The 18,285-nt window shown below is 37.9% G+C and overlaps 1 protein-coding gene across 8 annotated transcripts in view; it reads left to right on the top strand.

Annotated features, from left to right (window-relative positions):
• The window catches only part of LOC141394595 (uncharacterized), a 102,175-nt gene that overhangs the window by 65,984 nt on the left and 17,906 nt on the right, over positions 1–18,285 (top strand). For all 8 annotated transcript variants that reach the window (XR_012410458.1, XR_012410455.1, XR_012410454.1 and 5 more), the window contains one exon: positions 10,322–12,586. Coding sequence is in view for 1 of the 8 variants with exons in the window: in XM_073969273.1 (XP_073825374.1) it covers positions 10,388–12,586 (2,199 nt within the window). In the remaining 7 variants the exon portion in view is untranslated. The remainder of the gene's footprint in view (positions 1–10,321; positions 12,587–18,285) is intronic.

The raw sequence follows: 18,285 nt of genomic DNA, 5'->3' as shown, positions 1-18,285 counted from the left end.
CTGTTATGAACACATGTTAAATTTTGTTTCGATCTGGCAACTCCTTCATATAGAAACAGGTGTTCAAAAAAGACGCATCCGCAATTTTTTTACAATGGAAAAATTAGAAATGCGTGCTGTCATTAAATATTTACATAAAAAAGGTTTATCGGGACTAGAAATTCATAATGATATGGTGAATGTGTTAGGTGAAAGTGCTCCTTCATATGCAACAGTAAAAAATTGGGTTGCTGAATTTAAACGTGGTCGTACAAGCATTGAAGATGAACCACGTAGTGGACGTCCAAAAACAGCAACAACAACAGAAATTGTAGCCAAAGTGCATGATATGGTATTAAATGATCGACGAATAAAAGTGCGTGAAATTGCTAATGTCATGGGCATCTCAAATGATCGAGTCCATTGATTTTGCATGGAGAACTACAGATGAAAAAGCTTTCTGCAAGATGGGTGCCGCATTTGTTAACAGTCGATCAAAAACGCATAAGAATTAACATTTCTCAAGCTTGTTTGGATCGTTTTAAGCGAAATAAAATTAATTTTAAGCGTCGTTTCATAACTGTTGATGAGACATGGATCCACCACTATACTCCAGAGACAAAAGAACAATCCAAACAATGGACTGAAGCTGAAGGAAGGCCCCCAAAGAAGGCAAAAACAATTCAATCGGCTGGTAAGGTTATGGCAACGGTTTTTTTGGGACTTCAAAGGTATTTTATTGATTGACTATCTGCAAAAGGGTAAAACAATAAATTCAGAGTACTATTGCAACCTTTTGGATCAATTAAATGTACAAATTCGAGAAAAACGTCCTGGCTTACAACACAAAAAAATAATTTTTCATCAAGACAACGCACCGGCGCACAAGAGTGTTTTAACAATGGCTAAAATCAACGAATTAAAGTACTAGTTGCTTGACCACCCACCTTATTCTCCTGATTTAGTTCCCAGTGAATTTTACTTGTTCCCAAATGTAAAAAAATTCCTTGCTGGCAAGCGTTTTACCTGAAATGAAGATGCAATTACAGTTGTAAACCACTATTTTGAAGACTTTGAGGAAAACTATTTTAATCAAGGGATAGAATTGCTAGAAAAGCGTTGGACTAAGTGTATTGAAGTTTCAGGTGATTATATTGAAAAATAAAAATATTTTTGAAAAACTAACTATTCTCTTTCATTGATAGGCTATGAAGTTTCCGAACCGCCCTCGTATATGGTTTTTCATTTTTTTTTTCAATGTTGAATCCAATTCTTCACTCATTTTCATGATTAAAGAGACAATTTGGGTTCGATTTAGCCCATTCCGTCTGTTTGTCTGACTGATGCGCAAGATAACTCTCGAACTTATCAACTGATTTGTTGTTCCAAACTTTGCCACTCATAATATTTTGTCCAAACTAAGATGAAGTTCGAAGATGAGGCGATCGGTCCACTTCTTCAAAGTAACCGATTTGGTGTAAATTTTGCGCCTCGTAGTATTTTATTATTTTAAAAAGGAGGGGGAAAGGCGAGTGTATCGGCGATTTGAATGTTTACATTGTTTAGTAACCTAAGTTGTTGTTGTAACAGTGTTTATTATTGTATGTTGGTGTGTTCGTTCTTGTGCTCTATCTGGCTCTGGGTCTCCTAGGTCCAGGAAAGTGGCTGCTTCGATGCGATATAACCACAGATACACTGGAGTTAGATGAGTAGGTTTGGCGGGGCAGTTGAAAAGGTGCATTGTGTCGTGCGGGCCCATGCCGCATACTGGGCAAATGTCTTCCACTTCGCAATCGATGTCCGCCCAATTAGAATTTAGGCGACTTCAATATCCCGAGCGAAGTTGAGCCAAAACTACTCTGGTTTGTCGTGGCAGCTGACGCTTCTCAGCTGCGATAGATGGGGGATGTACTCCGAGGACTTTATTCACACTATGGCCTTATCAACTGCGTCCGTGTGAATGCTATTTAAACCTGCTTGATATGCCTGTTGATCTAGGGATTCTCTCTTGTATCGTTGGACCTCTCTCTCTAGAGCGTGGATATCCTTCCTGATATGCCTGAATGTGTCGGGCCACCCACCAGATGGTGATTGGGATGGTTCTCACGGTAATACCCAAGCAAGTACTGCAACGAAAGCATCTCATTGTGTTGCAGTACTGGAAGAATCTTTGCCTCCTCATGTGGATTAGAGATAGGTAATGGAAAGCAATAATCGATTTTTCGACTTTTCCATTTTGGTCTAAAACTAAAAATGCGATTTTTCGGTCTGGCGATTATTTCAGTCAACAATATGTGTGTTCGTTTACTCATAATTTGTACAAATTGTTACTGGATGTTGTTCGTTTACTCTACAGTACAATGCAAAAGACCTTAGCCGATTGCATGAAGTTACTGAACTTGTACAAATTTGTACAAATTGTTGAGTAAACGAACACACCTAATCTATGGTCAAACTCGAAAATCGATCACAAGATAATCGATTATGCTGTTTTTCCTCCAGACAAAAGTCGACTACGATTTTTAGACTTTTGACTGCAAAATGTCGATTAACCGATTAATCGGAAGTTAACTTACCTATCCCTAATGTAGATGGTCCACTGAAGACTTGAGGAGACACCCTGTTGCTGTTCTCAGGACGGCATTCTGACAGGTTTGAATATTTTTCCAATTCGTATCACATAATCCCGGGGACCAAACTGGAGTCGCATAGCTTACCACAGACCGACTATCGCGTTATATGTATGTGGTCAACAAGGTTTCTTTATCTGTACCCCAAGTGCTGCCCGCTGGGGACTTGAGGACCTTGTTCCTACTTTTCAGTTTGTCGCAGATAGCTGTGGCTTGCGCGCACGACTTGAACGTAGTGTCGAATGTGACCCCTAAAATTTTGGGGCAGTTTGTGGTCGGAATTCTGCTACCGTCGACCACGACATTCAACTCTTTTCCAAACTGCGCTGTCCATGTGGTGAACAGAGTGGCTGTAGATTTTGTGGCAGAAATCTGCATATTCCTCTCGTGGAAAACGGTGGGAATCATGGGAGGGGTAGAGGTTAAACAGTTCCGTAGATATCACCCCACCTTGGGGAACTCACTGTTTCACTTACGGGGTTTGTACTTCTTGTTCCTGAATTCCACGTACGACTGGCGTCGACACATATAATTGACTTTGCCGGAGGGTTGTCTGCTCAATGTCCTCAAACAGCGTGGAGTGCCTGACTGTTTCAAAGGCTTTTGATAAGTCAAGCGCCACCATCACTGTTCTATCATACGGCGGTCTCTGGTTGAGTCCTTGACAAATATATGTGGAGATGGCGTGCAGCGCTGTTGTCGTGCTGTGCAGTTTACGGAATCCATGTTGATGATCGGCAACTTGATAGCTATTTCTGACACTGGGGATGACTAAGGCCTCCAGGATCTTTGCTACGGACGACAAAAGCGAAATCGGCCTGTACGATTCATTTTCCAGACTTCGGGAACAATGAGGTTGGCTAGCGACTAGTTGAGAACCTTAGTGAGATACTCCACTCCCGGCTCATTCAGCTGCTTCAGCATTACCATGGAGATTCCATGGATGATTTGACCTTCCTGAGGCACACTCGCAGTGCTCGACAAACTATCGATTGAAATAACTTGCACACGTCTTCGGGTCAGTCAAGGTAACGTCGCCAAGCGTGACTGAGGTCCTATCTTCCCTCCTTCAAGGGTTCGAGAGTTACTTAACCGTTGCCCACAATTCACTTATTCCGGCTCCAATGTTGCAACTCCACTTGTTCCGCTTATGCTCGACGAAATATGTGTTTGCATGCGGAATGCTGTTTTATAATAAAGGGCTGTGTGTATGGTGTAATAGAAGACGCAGAAGCGAAGACGGGAGGTTAAAAATGTTTGTTTTTGCTTTGGTGGTGTGTTTGCTTGCGGCAGGGACGCGCTTCTTTGTAATGACAGTATAGTTGGGGCGCCCACTGAGTTGTTTTTGCACTTGCTTCTCTCTCTTACTTACAGTGTAAGTGAATAAAAACAAACAATAAACATCATGTGGTTGTTGTTTTCTTCACTCATACATACACACTCGCTAAAATAACCCACTAAACAATTTTTGGCGAAATCGTACCGAATTCGGACGAAATCTCTGCACAAGTTTCCATTTCTGATGCCGTCTTCGCATGCAAAACATGTCCGTTTTTGTGTGAAGCGGTTCGCAGAATACTGAACAATTTGTCGAGGGAAATGCGAAAAGAACATTCGAATTAGTTTCGAATTCTGAAGAAATTTCTTAAAAAATCTGAAGTAAATTGTGATTTTCGTAACAATCTCGGACAAAACTCTGAAGAAGTATTCGAAAATGTGCCGAAAATGGAATACATTTCGGAGATGTGTTTCGAGATTCTGGAAAGTTTCGGAACTTATTCTAAAAAATTTGCTATGTTCTATCCGAAAGTCGGAAACTATTCTGATGTTTCATTAGATGTTCCAAATATATTCGCCCAAAATTCTTAATCTTTATTCGGATTTGATTCGAATTTCTTGCAATTTAAATAAGAACTTCTTTATTTAAGCTATGTTCATAATTACAATGTGGATTTATTTTATTATTCACCGCTGCTGCCCGCAAAAATTGCAAAATTATAGTCGCAGTCCTTCCTGATAAAGTTTTCGAATGCTTTTATTTGATTTTTCTAAAATATAATTAAAGATATTGATTATTCCATTATGTGTTTGCAAACTTACAATTTTAATTTCCGATTTAAATCGCAAAATGACTTGTTTCGCTACGTCTTTGTCAATTAACAGTTGCTAAATAATTAAAAAAAAAGCAAACCACAGCATGCAAACAAAACAAAAACTCTACCTTGTCTTTGTAGTTCTTAAAATAATCTATCTGGGAATTTACTAGCGAGAAAGAGAAACGAATCAACATTTCCCATCAGAGAATGTGCGGAATATTGGCAGATTTTCGAAAACAAGCACAAGAAAATGTTCAGAGATTCCTTAAAGAAAAATGGCTGATAATAGGTTCAACTTCTGAAGGAAATTTTGAGAAATCGGAATATTTTCTGATCATACATTGGAAAAACTCTTAAAAAAATCTAACATCAGAGCGCTCGGCAACAGTTGTTTAGTGGGAACATTGATGGAAATTCTTGGGCGACGCTGGTTTGCGGTATGCGGCCAAACGCGTGTGTTTCGTGCTTTGTTGCTGTTGTTGCGATTTTTTCCACAACCAGTCATTTTTTTCTGTAACAGTTAACAAACCTAGCAAGTGAAGAGGAAAAAAGGGTATGAATTATTTTTGTTCTTTTTGCGAGAAAGACAGTTTTTCTTCAGTTTCCCCAAGGCAGCCGTTGAGTAAAGACGGTAAAGTGAGTGAATAAATCACTAGCGGTATTCACTCATGGTGGTAGATTTACAACTCTTGTTAATGTACTAAATGTACCAGGGCTTTTTACAACGAATTGTGAATGTCTTTTTTGTGAATATCGTAAACAAATCAAAACATCTTAACGTCGTCGTAAGTCTATCTTTTAATTTCAGTTTCATTATACTTTTTTCATAAAAAATGTTTTTTTCTTGGCCTCCATTCTTTTTATTTTTCCTCTTTTTCCACCAAAAAGCAAAACTCCGACATAAAATAAAACTCACAACAAAGTGATGGCCCAACAACCAGCTGTTCTACACCCTTGTAAAAGTACAATGGAATGTTTACAATACTTTTAGGTCGAGTAAATTAACAACCCTGTGGTAAATTAAACTTTCATGTATTTTGTTGTTGTGATATTGTAAACACTTGTAGATCTACAATATTAACAAGATGTACAAGATCTACAATGCCACTTTACCAACATGAGTGAATACCGCTAGTGTTTTGTGTTTTCTTAAAGAAATGCCTAATTAATTTTATAATTGTATCAAAAAGGTGAATGGAAATATCTTATTGGACAAGGAAGAAATTGCATTTAATATTTGTAATGGCATTAATACATTTTACATTTTTCATAAATGTGCCGTTTACGGAATCCATGTTGATGATCGGCAACTTGATAGCTATTTCTGACACTGGGGAGGACTAAGGCCTCCAGGATCTTTGCTACGGACGACAAAAGCGAAATCGGCCTGTACGATTCATTTTCCAGACTTCGGGAACAATGAGGTTGGCTAGCGACTAGTTGAGAACCTTAGTGAGATACTTCACTCCCGGCTCATCCAGCTGTTTCAGGGACCAACGCTTTGGATGATTTGGCCTTCCTGATGGCACTCTCGAGGTGCTCGACAAACTGTCGATTGAAATAACTTGAACACCTCTTCGGGTCAGTCAAGTTAACGTCGCCAAGCGTGACTGAGATCCTATCTTCCCTCCTTCCAGGGTTCGAGAGTGACGATTTCGACTGTATTTGAAATATGAATGTACCTATTTATTACATTACATAATCAATTGATTTCAAATGCCGATTTCCCGTTGATGATTTAAATTTTCAGGAGAATGTGTTTTATTTTACTACTAACGAAAAGCGTTCAACGATGTTTCTATATTTTATAACTAATAGCTTTTATTTGATTTTTTTTTGTTTGTAAAAGTGTGACACTATTTATTGTATTTCGAATTTTTTATGTATCTACCCGTCTGTTGTTGCTTTTGTGTTTGGTATTTCTATGCATTTCAATAAAAGAAAAACCACCATCATTTATAAATGTGTATGTTTTTGGGGATTTTTGGTTTGTATTTCTATTTCATCTAAACAAATATTTGTTTGCAGCTAAACAAATATTTGTTTGCAGCCAAACATATATTTGTTTGCAGGACCCAAACATATGTTATGTTACATATATATGTTTGCTGCAAACTATGTTGAGACACATGTTAGAGAGGCCTTTTTTCCTCCGTGTGACAACTCCTTCCATCAATTACAACATGGTCGATGTCAGCGGTTTCACAGCTGGGCCAAATTCATTCATTTTTAGAATTAGCATCGCATAAAATAATTTTATTGTTCCGTTCGATGAGAGACTTACAAATCATCAATTTGACCGACAATAAATTGCTATCATTTCCGGACAAACTTCTTTGTACCCAATAGGGAACACAGATTGTTGTTGCTGCAACGCAATCGGTTGCAGGGCATCAACAAGAATTCCTTCTATAATTTGCAGAAATTATTGAATTTGGATTTGTCGCTGCACCACATCACCAGTATTGATCGCGAAGCATTCAAGTCGCTGATTAATATCATCGGAAGCTAAATTGTCCACAGCTGGACCAAGAACGTTCTTCTTTCCAATTTTTAACATTAACACCGCCTAAAATAAATTTATTGTCTTGATCAGGGCATCGATCATATATTCTTTTTAAGCGCTCGTACAGTATAATATTGGTCTGCTCGTCCATCCTTGTGTCTTCAGTTAGGGCATTGGCGTCGATAAAAGACAGATTTCAAAGAGTTTACAAATTGCCTGAATCTGGATGTTTTAGCTTTTGCTGGTTACACAAGGATGGATTACTAAACCGACGCCTCAGCCGGGTTCAACAGGTACAGGTTCGTCATTTTAAACTTGATATCCAAGAGAGATCTAAGTAATTTCACATTTATTCAGGAGAGTTGTTATGTAATCTTTCTTCTTCTACGTCACCCATTCGACGAAAATAGTTGTTATACAAATTCTTAAAAATTATTGACCGAGTTTCATAAGTTATACTATTTTTGCAACTATCCCACAATAACAGAATTTATCTTTGTGGCCACATAAAGTAGGAATTTCGTTATTACATAACCCCAAAAACCAGAACAACGATAACAAAATTCACTTTTCCACATATGTATGTATGTATGGACGTGCTTATACACTAGCGGTCATCTGAATAGGTTTGAATTTTTTTCTTTTTATATGTTAAGGTATCTTCTGATGCGTTCGTATTGCAGATCCATACTATTTAGTTTTTGAGAGCCCTATACTATGCCAACATTCCCAAGAAAAAACTTGACGGTGTTGCCATATTTTCGGAAAATATCCCAATTACAATAAAAAATGTACAAAAAGTGACCAATTTTTGCGATCATCAGAATAGGTTTGAATCAAATAAAATTGAAAAATTGTACTATCCAAGCAAATATTGCGCAGTTTTTTGGTTTAGTTTAGTAAAATGGAACATTCTGATAAATCCTACAACAAATTTGACCCGCTTTATTTGGAACGTGGGTTCAATTCTCAACATTGAAAAGTTACCAAGAACTTTCAGATAAAATCAAGAAATATTCAAACCAAAACGTTTTGTAAACTTGCTTTAAATGACTTTTTGATTTCGTTAGATCTCTTCTGAGCTTCGAAAATTGTCTGAAAGCAAATACCAAGTGTAGCCATATTATTAGGATCGATAAAATAGAAAGGTCATTGAAAATAGTTGGTATTTTAGTACAAGTTTCATTTTTTAACTAACCTTGCAGTACAAATCTAAGTATTATCATGCTCACAAATCCACCATAGTTGACCACATGCATCATAAATGTTCGAAAATTGGTCTGGAAGAATGTTTCATCGACGACAATAAAGTAGAAAATTGTAATTCAGATTTAAGCCAAAGGGGCATGATATCGCCGACTTTTATAGTGCTGTATAACCTCAGTAGTCCATTCTTTTGTACTTATTCGTGTTTGTTTTATGACTTGTGAACAGAAAAAAACATTTTGACCTGACTATATAGGTATTACAGCACTATAACAGTCGGTGATATCATGCCCCTTTGACTTAAATTTGAATTACAATTTTCTACTTTATTGTCGTCGATGAAACATTCTTCCAGACCAATTTTCGAACATTTATGATGCATGTGGTCAACTATGGTGGATTTGTGAGCATGATAATACTTAGATTTGTACTGCAAGGTTAGTTAAAAAATGAAACTTGTACTAAAATACCAACTATTTTCAATGACCTTTCTATTTTATCGATCCTAATAATATGGCTACACTTGGTATTTGCTTTCAGACAATTTTCGAAGCTCAGAAGAGATCTAACGAAATCAAAAAGTCATTTAAAGCAAGTTTATAAAACGTTTTGGTTTGAATATTTCTTGATTTTATCTGAAAGTTCTTGGTAACTTTTCAATGTTGAGAATTGAACCCACGTTCCAAATAAAGCGGGTCAAATTTGTTGTAGGATTTATCAGAATGTTCCATTTTACTAAACTAAACCAAAAAACTGCGCAATATTTGCTTGGATAGTACAATTTTTCAATTTTATTTGATTCAAACCTATTCTGATGATCGCAAAAATTGGTCACTTTTTGTACATTTTGTATTATAATTGGGATATTTTCCGAAAATATGGCAACACCGTCAAGTTTTTTCTTGGGAATGTTGGCATAGTATAGGACTCTCAAAAACTAAATATTATGGATCTGCAATACGACCACATCAGAAGATACCTTAACATATAAAAAGAAAAAAAATCAAACCTATTCAGATGACCGCTAGTGTATATTGATGTTATTAATCAATGACAGCACCAGCTGCGATGCAGTACAGAGATTTTCTCCAATTGTATATCCATAATATTTTCGAGAGGATAAGGGCATAGAAGGAAAGGAATAAAAAAATTTCCCTGCAGCAGTTACAACCAGCAGCTTTGTTCATATAAATTTAATGTGTTGACATCGATATGTGATGGTCATGGTCAGGAAAAGCAAATGTTCTCCAGTAAAAGCACAAGAAAGAAATTCCTACACACATGCTGCGAACACAACTACAACGTAACTGGCAGTTAGTATGTACTACAATTCCCACCCCCCCCCCCCCCCCCCATGATTCCCAAGGGGGTACGCTGTATGTTTCTGTACTCTGTATGTACTTATACAACCACAATGCCAGCTAATTTATTTATGACTAAAATGTTGGTTGACTGTTTTTCTGTTTGGATTCACTTTAACAATTATGGTTGTGTGTGTTTTTTTTCTTTTTTTTTGGATAGCTCACCTCACTGACACTGAATAATAAATCACAAACTCTTCTGCAAATAGAACTGTAACCACAAACGCTGGGTAATGTGTAACTTCCGCGTTCGCACACTTTTTAATTTATTATAAATTTTAATTTCACTTTCACACTGTTATTGACCGATTTCAAAGAATGGCGATATTAATTAAATTGTTTCCACTAAAATTTGAAATTGATTGGTCATAATTATACCTCAGATGGCCAAAGAGGAGGGGTATATCCACTTTGATACGATCAAAAATGTGCCTCAACGAAATAAGGGTTGTGCACGGAGCACTCTTTTCATTTATATTAAGAATAATAATGTATATACATCAAAACTAATTTTATATTTATCTTCTTCTTCTCTCTTTCCAGATATACTATGCCTAGCGGGAATGATAAAAGAATGTCACATACATTTCTAAAATTACAAACAGAAAAATGGAAACAGTATCCCAGATCTCCCTGATATTGGTTCTATTCCTTACTATTGACTTAAATAATTTACAATTACTACAAAAACAACAACAACAGCAACAACATGAATCAGCATTATATGCACCCACTACTAATAATGTAAATGTAAATAAAGTGGTTCGCCAATATCGTTCGTTTGTAGTACAAGCCGTAGCCCAAGATTCAATTACCAAATTAAAACCACAGCAGCAGCAACAACAACAACAACCGTCACTTGTTGATACTCAAACAACATCATGTATCTCATCGATATTGGCCCATGAACCGACGCCCACATTTATCCAACATCCCAGCCACCAAAAGCCCATCAAAGAGGTTAATCGATTCTTTTCACATATCTTTAATCCCTTTGAGGCCTTTGGTTTTCGGTCATCTTCGAAGGATGCCAACGATGAGATACAAGAGCGTGACATCTTGGCCGACTATCAGGACGATAATAATGTGGCTTTTATCAGTCCTCTATTTGTGGGTTCTTCGAATGCCGCCGATGGTGGTGATTTAAATGTATTCAAACTTTTCTGTGAAAACACCTCCATCTCGAATATTAACGAAGAGCTTAGAGCGAAAAAGTATATCAAATATACCCACATTACTCTACAGCATTGCTATGACGCCGGTGGTGACGGCAGCGAGAGCGGTGATCGTTTACAATTGCAACAACTGGAAAGTGTCCAGAATTTCCAATGGATATCATCAGCTGTGGGAGATCAACAAATGGATGATCTCTTTGGCAAATACGAGTCGAATTTTGAATATTTAGAAGCTCTGGATTTGTCGGATAATTTGCTGGAATGTATCGGCTGGATAAAACCACAGGTATCCAGACGTTTAAAAGTACTTAAGCTTTCGGGCAATAAAATCGATTCTCAACAATGTAATTTCTCTCCACTGCATCATGCCAATTTGCTGAGAGAATTACGCCTGGACAGCAATCGTTTACGTACCCTGAACGGGGTGTTCCTCAAGAATTTAAGTGAATTGAAAGTATTAAATTTAACCCTCAATTCGATTGCTGACCTGCCGCGGAACACCTTCGATGATGTTTTCAAATTGCAAAGACTATACCTGGCTCACAATGCACTGCAGGTGTTGCCGTTTCAACTGTTCCGTTCGATGAGAGACTTGCAAATCCTCAATTTGGCCGACAACAAGCTGTTATCATTTCCGGACAACTTCTTTGCGCCCAACGGTGAACTCCGACTGTTGTTGCTGCAACGCAATCAGTTGCAGGGCATCAACAAGAATTCCTTCTATAATTTGCAGAAATTATTGCATTTGGATTTGTCGGTGAATCACATCACCAGCATTGATCGCAAAGCATTCGAGTCGCTGAGTAATTTAATTACTCTCAACATATCGTCGAATAATTTAACCACAATCTCCTCCATACTATTCCATCCGTTGCAGCGGCTACAACACTTGGATTTGAGCAACAATCGTTTTACCCAACTGCCCAGTGGTATATTGATGCATCAGCGTAACTTAATCTCCTTCCGACTGGAACATACACCGCTTGAGAAACTTAACAATTTGCTATCTCGATCGGATGCGGCACATGTTGATCCCTCAGTCCTCAAACATTTGTCGCATTTGTCGCTGCAGTACAATCCCAATTTGAAAAGACTTCCAAAGACTTTATTCCTAAATGCGCCGAACATTAAGGTTTTACTCCTGGCTCACAATGCCCTACAACAATTACCCACGGAAATTGCTCATCTACAACAACTGGAACGCCTAAATGTGGGCCACAATAAACTCTCCTATCTACCCGAATCGTTAAGATATCTGCCAAATCTACGATTTATAAATATTCTAAATAACGACTACATCTGCAATTGTAAGCTGTATTGGCTTGCCACGTGGCTGACATCGACAAATAACACCTTGCGTTTACATCGACATTCGCTCTCGCTCCTCGATAGTCCGATGGAGAGCGACGAAGAAGAATTTACCTCATCGGAAAAGGCTGAAGATTTAGATTTACTGATATCCTCACTAAAGTGTCTGCACAGTTATCCCGGTGACATGATACAGATATTGAAAACGTTGAATTGTACCAAACCGGCGTTACTAAATTCGACCGATTTGAAAATGCATGAACTGCATTCAACGGCACAATTGGATTGTAGTTTTTCGGGTAGCCCGGCACCGGATGTTATATGGGTAAGTACATGACGTAAAGACAATGTTGTCCATAAGTTCAAATAGATAAATATAGGCCAGGTTTAATGTTTCAATATTTATATGTTCACTTATGGGGAACCCTCTCCTTAGTAATTAAAAGTAATGTTTCGGGCTAGACCTAAAGCTAAAAACTATAAAAAGGAGACATGCTATTTGTAGCAATACAGTATTCATCAAGTTTACAGATAAAGGAAGATTCTATTATTATCCGTTTGTTCTCACTGTTGTAAAACAACTCATAGTTGTTGTTGTAGCAACGCAAATATGTTCATTCGTATATATTTTTCAGTTATATGGTTATGGTGGCTCTGTATCCAGATTGAAAAAATCATTTAAACAAATGCAGCGTGTCGTTCGGTCCCAATCCAAATACAGGGCATTTGTTATGTATCGTGTTATCATTTCGGGCTCAGAACGAATTGAGGCGGATGCACCGTCCGGATTATAACATTGCTATAACCATTCGCGTTTATCCAGGAAGCTGGCGTTCTTCTGCTGCGATGGATTGGTGGTGGTCTCCGAGTACGGCATTCACGCTGTACCTTTGTACTGCCTGTGCAACTGCATCAGTGTGAATGCTATTCAAACCTGCCTGATTGGCTCGTTGATCTAGATTTCCTTGCTTACACCTTTGGACCTCTCTATCCAGTCATGAAGCTCGGTGCTCTTGAAGCAACTTTAAATGGAAGGTGCTTACACCTGGAAAGTTTTTGCGGATTCTGAAACTACAATGTTCATAGATGAAAAAAATCAAAAGACTAAAAAAGTCGCCGGAGCGCTTTTTAAATAAATGGCGATTCAAGTTGAAATTTTTAGGGGTTTTTTAGGTTTTCACGATTTTGCTTGGAAACCGCAAGTCCTATCGAAATGGGACTAAAGGAGATGATACAGTCAATGCATTGTCCCAATTTGAACTTCAGTTGAAAGTAAGACAGTTGAAAGTAATAACCGTTCTATATTTTATCTCGGATTTGAGAGTGATTTAACCGTCGGTGGTTTAGCCAATTTTTCGACTAATGCTAGCGTACTAGCCCGTTGACTTCAAGAGTAAGGTCCCTAACTTTTGGGTCTTCAGGGTTCGTACGTCGAAGCTCATTACGCTTCTTTGCTAGTTCCGTCGCATTTGCTAAAAATTTGGTCTGATTTCGGATGACGATGTCCCGAAAAATTCTTTCTGCTACGCGTGGATCTGAAGGAATGGGCAGCTCTCTGAAGTTAAATTCTCGGGACCCTAGCCAATCAGTTTTTCCGTTGTTCGGATGTTATGAAGTTTGTTTACGATAGCGATGATCGGAAGACGGTCTAAGACCAGGGAAATGACAAGTTCCCAGGATACACCATTTACCAGTGTTAGCGGCGCAATATGTGGAAAAATATTCCTTTCGAGAACAAACGATTTGAACACACGAAATTTTATTTGGGAATGAAAAAAATATTTTCACATTGACAATACAACAAAATTCAAAAGTCAAAGCATACTTGATTGATATAAAATAATATTATAATGAAAATTACAAACTAAGTCGATTGAATCTCTAACACCCTTCCTCAATCGATTTCCACACCAACAGATTTTCTGAATTTTACAAATGTTGATACAGGGAGCGGTTTCGTTAGCATGTCTGCTACCATTAACTCACTAGGGCAATACTTGCATATTATATTTTGTTTTTCAATGTGATCCTTCACAAAATGAACTTTGGTGTCAATGTGTTTTGTCCTATTGCTAAGTTTTTCTTCCTTAATGAGCCGTAAGCAACTTTGATTGTCTTCAAATATTGTTGTTGGTAATTCTTGACTGATTCGCATATCGCTTAATAATCGTCTAATCCATATGGCTTCTTTGCATGCTTCGGAAAGGGCAACAAATTCAGCTTCTGTAGACGAAAGAGATACACATGTTTGTTTTCTACATGACCAACTGATAGTACCGCCGTTAATTTGAAATATGTAACCAGAGTTTGATTTCCTTTCAACCCTGTCTTCGGCCCAATTTGCGTCGGCGTAGCCTTTTAATATATATTGCTCGGCATTAACACAGTTTAGTCGCAAGAAATATTCACTGGTTCCCTTTAGGTACTTGAGGACCCGTTTCAATTCCGTCCAATCTTCTTGAGTTGGTGCACTCACTTTTTGAGCCAAAATTGAAATACTAGCGGCTATATCAGGCCTAGAGTTGACACTTATGTATAGTAGTGATCCAATTAATTTTTGATATTTTGTGTTATCAAGCAGTTGCTCTGATTCAGACTTTCCATATCCTGGATCTATAGGGTACTTTGAATCTTTCGAATTCTCCATTCCAAATTCTTTGACCAAGTCCTTAATGTACTTTCTCTGACGAATACAAAAGTTCGACAATTTGTCTTGAAAAATTTCCAAACCCAAATAGTGGTTCGCCATTCCAAGGTTACTTATATCAAAGTTACCTCTGAGTAATGTTTCTACTTCGTCGACGTTTGACTTCTCTTCGCTAGCAACCAATATGTCATCAACGTAAATTAACGCATACGTTATCCCTTCCTCGTTGGTGCATTTTGTGTAGAGACATGGGTCTGCTGTTGACTGTTCGAAACCTCCATTACTCAAAACGTTATGGAGCGTATTGTTCCATACATGAGCAGCTTGTTTGAGTCCATATATGCTTTTATTCAGTTTACATACCAGTTTCTTTCCGCTCTCTTCAAATCCTGGAGGCTGTTTCGTATATATGGTTTCTTGCAATTCACCATTCAAAAACGCTGATTTTACATCGAAGTGAACAACTGACATTTTCTTTGCTCCTGCTACGGACAAAAAGGTCCGTAAAGTCGTTTGTCTAACAACCGGAGCAAAAACTTCATCGTAATCCTGACCATATTTTTGAGAGTATCCACGAGCTACCAGTCGAGCTTTATACCTTTGAACTGTTCCCTTAGCATTCCGTTTTATTTTGAATGTCCACTTTGAGCTAACGATATTTGCATTCTGCGGAGGTACCACGAGCTCCCACGTATTCAGTTTCTTTAGACATGTTATTTCTTCTTTCATTGCTTTTATCCACTCTGTACGCTGTTCTGATTGTAAAGCGTCGTTAAAAGTTTTTGGTTCCTGAAATTCTTCATTATTTTGAGCACTATACCCGTACTTTTTAGCAGGTTTTCCTTTTGTTTCACGAGTTGATCTGCGCAATTGTAGTGGTTCATTTGTATCATCTGAAGAGATTTCAATTTGATCTTCCATGCTTTCAAAAAATACATCTTCTTCGGACTGAATATCATCGGCTAAATTCTGTACATGACCCTCATCACGAGTATTATTGGAATTTGCTTCTCTTGTAAAAACATCGAGTTGTACTTCCGAGTTGTTGTGGTTTGAATTCTCACTGCTCTCGTTATATACATTAGTCGTTGTAAATTTTGCGTCTCTGTTAATAGTTACCTTCTTGGTAATTGGATTAACAAATCTGTATCCTTTTGTGTTCTGGTCATAACCCATGAAAGTTAAAATTTCAGTTTTCTCATCTAACTTTCGGCGTTTTTCTTTTGGTATAAGGACATGAGCTTTCGATCCAAAAACATGCAAATGGTTAATATTGGGTACTTTCTTTTCCCATACTTGGTACGGTGTAATGCCGATCGTTTTGGAGAAAGTGCGATTTTGTAAATAGTTTGCTGTCATTATTGCTTCTCCCCAGAACACATTTGGAAGTTTGGCTTCTGCCAGTAGACATCTTGCCATTTCGACAAGGGATCTATTTTTCCGCTCAGCAATACCATTTTGTTGCGGACAGTAGGGCACAGTATATTGACATTCTATTCCTCTCTCCTCCAAATAATTCCGCACCTTCTTACCGGTATATTCACCACCATTGTCGGATCGTATAAGGGATGGGTATCTTGAAAATTTATTCTTCATCAATTCTAAAAAACATTTAATTTTATCGAAGACTTCATCTTTGGTTTTGATTAGGTAGACGTGTGTATATCTACTAAAGTCATCAATAAATGTAAGGATATAACGCTTTCCTCCTGGCGTTACAGTCTGCATGGGTCCACATACATCAGTGTGGATAATATCTAAAACCTTGACTGATTTTCCCTCAGAGGTTTTATTGAAAGGCTTCTTCGTCATTTTACACTGAATACATATGTCACATACCTTTCTTATACCGCAATCACGTATCTTCAATCCCTTTACCAAATCTCTTTTCTCCATTTCACGAAGAGCTTCAACGTCTCTATGACCGAATATTTTGTGCCAATAGTGCTGACAGTTGGTCGAGTTGCATGTTGCAGACAATGCATGTTGACTTTGACGAAGTTGGAATAAACCAGCAGACATCTCGGCATGGCCTACCTCTTTTCCATCTGCAGCCACAATTTTCGCATTCGATTCCTTGAATATAACTTTAAATCGATTTTTTAATATCTTATTTACCGACAATAAATTCCCATGGAAGGATGGTATATACAGCACATCTTTGATTTTGATATTAAATGTTTCGCCTTTTGAATTCACTGTTTGGACATTGCAACTGCCTTTGCCACTTGAATGAACCGATTCTCCATTTGCAACGGTAACTAACTCATGTACGGTCGTATCCAATGTTGCAAAATGAGCACGATTTGAACTGATATGGCATGTTGCGCCGGAATCAAGAACCCATGATGTTGCGTCACAATTTGCTGAAAAGCAATAGTTACCTTCAACAGCTTTCTCGTCTTTTGCCTCGTTCGCTTTGTTGACATTATTGTTCTTGGCTTTTTTGAATTTCCAGCAATCCTTTTTCAGATGACCTTTTGCTTTACAAAAATGACATCGCTTTACGTGGCGTTCTTCAGAGCGTTCAGATGTCTTGAGAATTGAATTTGATGGTACGTTACCTTTCATGCGTTGGCATTCTTCAATTAAGCACGTTTCCACGATTTTAATAGTCAGCTCGTCAACTTTTCGAACTTCCAAGGCTGTGACAAGCGTGTCAAATGACGACGGAAGACTGCTAAGAAGCATGGCCACCAACCAGCGCTCGGAAAATTTCTCACCTATAGCTTCCAATTTTTCGAATAGTAACTTCATGTCCATTATGTGTTCATTAATATCCGCATCCATTGAATACTTCATATTGCATATTTGTCTCATGATACGTACACTAGTCCCAAGCGTATTTTTTTCATGATGATTTTGCAATATATTCCAAGAGTCGTGGGCACTCGTTGCTTTCTTTATCAACATAAGTTGATTGTCTTCAACGGAAAGGCCAATTATAACCGTCGCTGCTTCATTCTTTTTCTTCCATTCCGCATTAGGGTTACTAGGAACATCGGAAGTAACACATTCCCACAAATCTTCCTTACGCAAGATTAATTCCAGCTTGAACTTCCATAAATGGTAATTATCTGCGTTTAATTTCGCGAAAGATGTTCTCAAAAAATCCATTGCGATAGAGCCCATAACCTGTTAGCGGCGCAATATGTGGAAAAATATTCCTTTCGAGAACAAACGATTTGAACACACGAAATTTTATTTGGGAATGAAAAAAATATTTTCACATTGACAATACAACAAAATTCAAAAGTCAAAGCATACTTGATTGATATAAAATAATATTATAATGAAAATTACAAACTAAGTCGATTGAATCTCTAACAACCAGACCGGGTGCCACAATGATAATGTCTGGCGAGATGGGGCAGCCT

The sequence above is a fragment of the Musca autumnalis genome, unplaced genomic scaffold (assembly GCF_047663935.1).
Source record: "Musca autumnalis isolate F117 unplaced genomic scaffold, ASM4766393v1 scaffold_2, whole genome shotgun sequence".
NCBI lineage: Eukaryota > Metazoa > Arthropoda > Insecta > Diptera > Muscidae > Musca > Musca autumnalis.
This window is presented reverse-complemented; position numbering and strand designations above follow the sequence as displayed.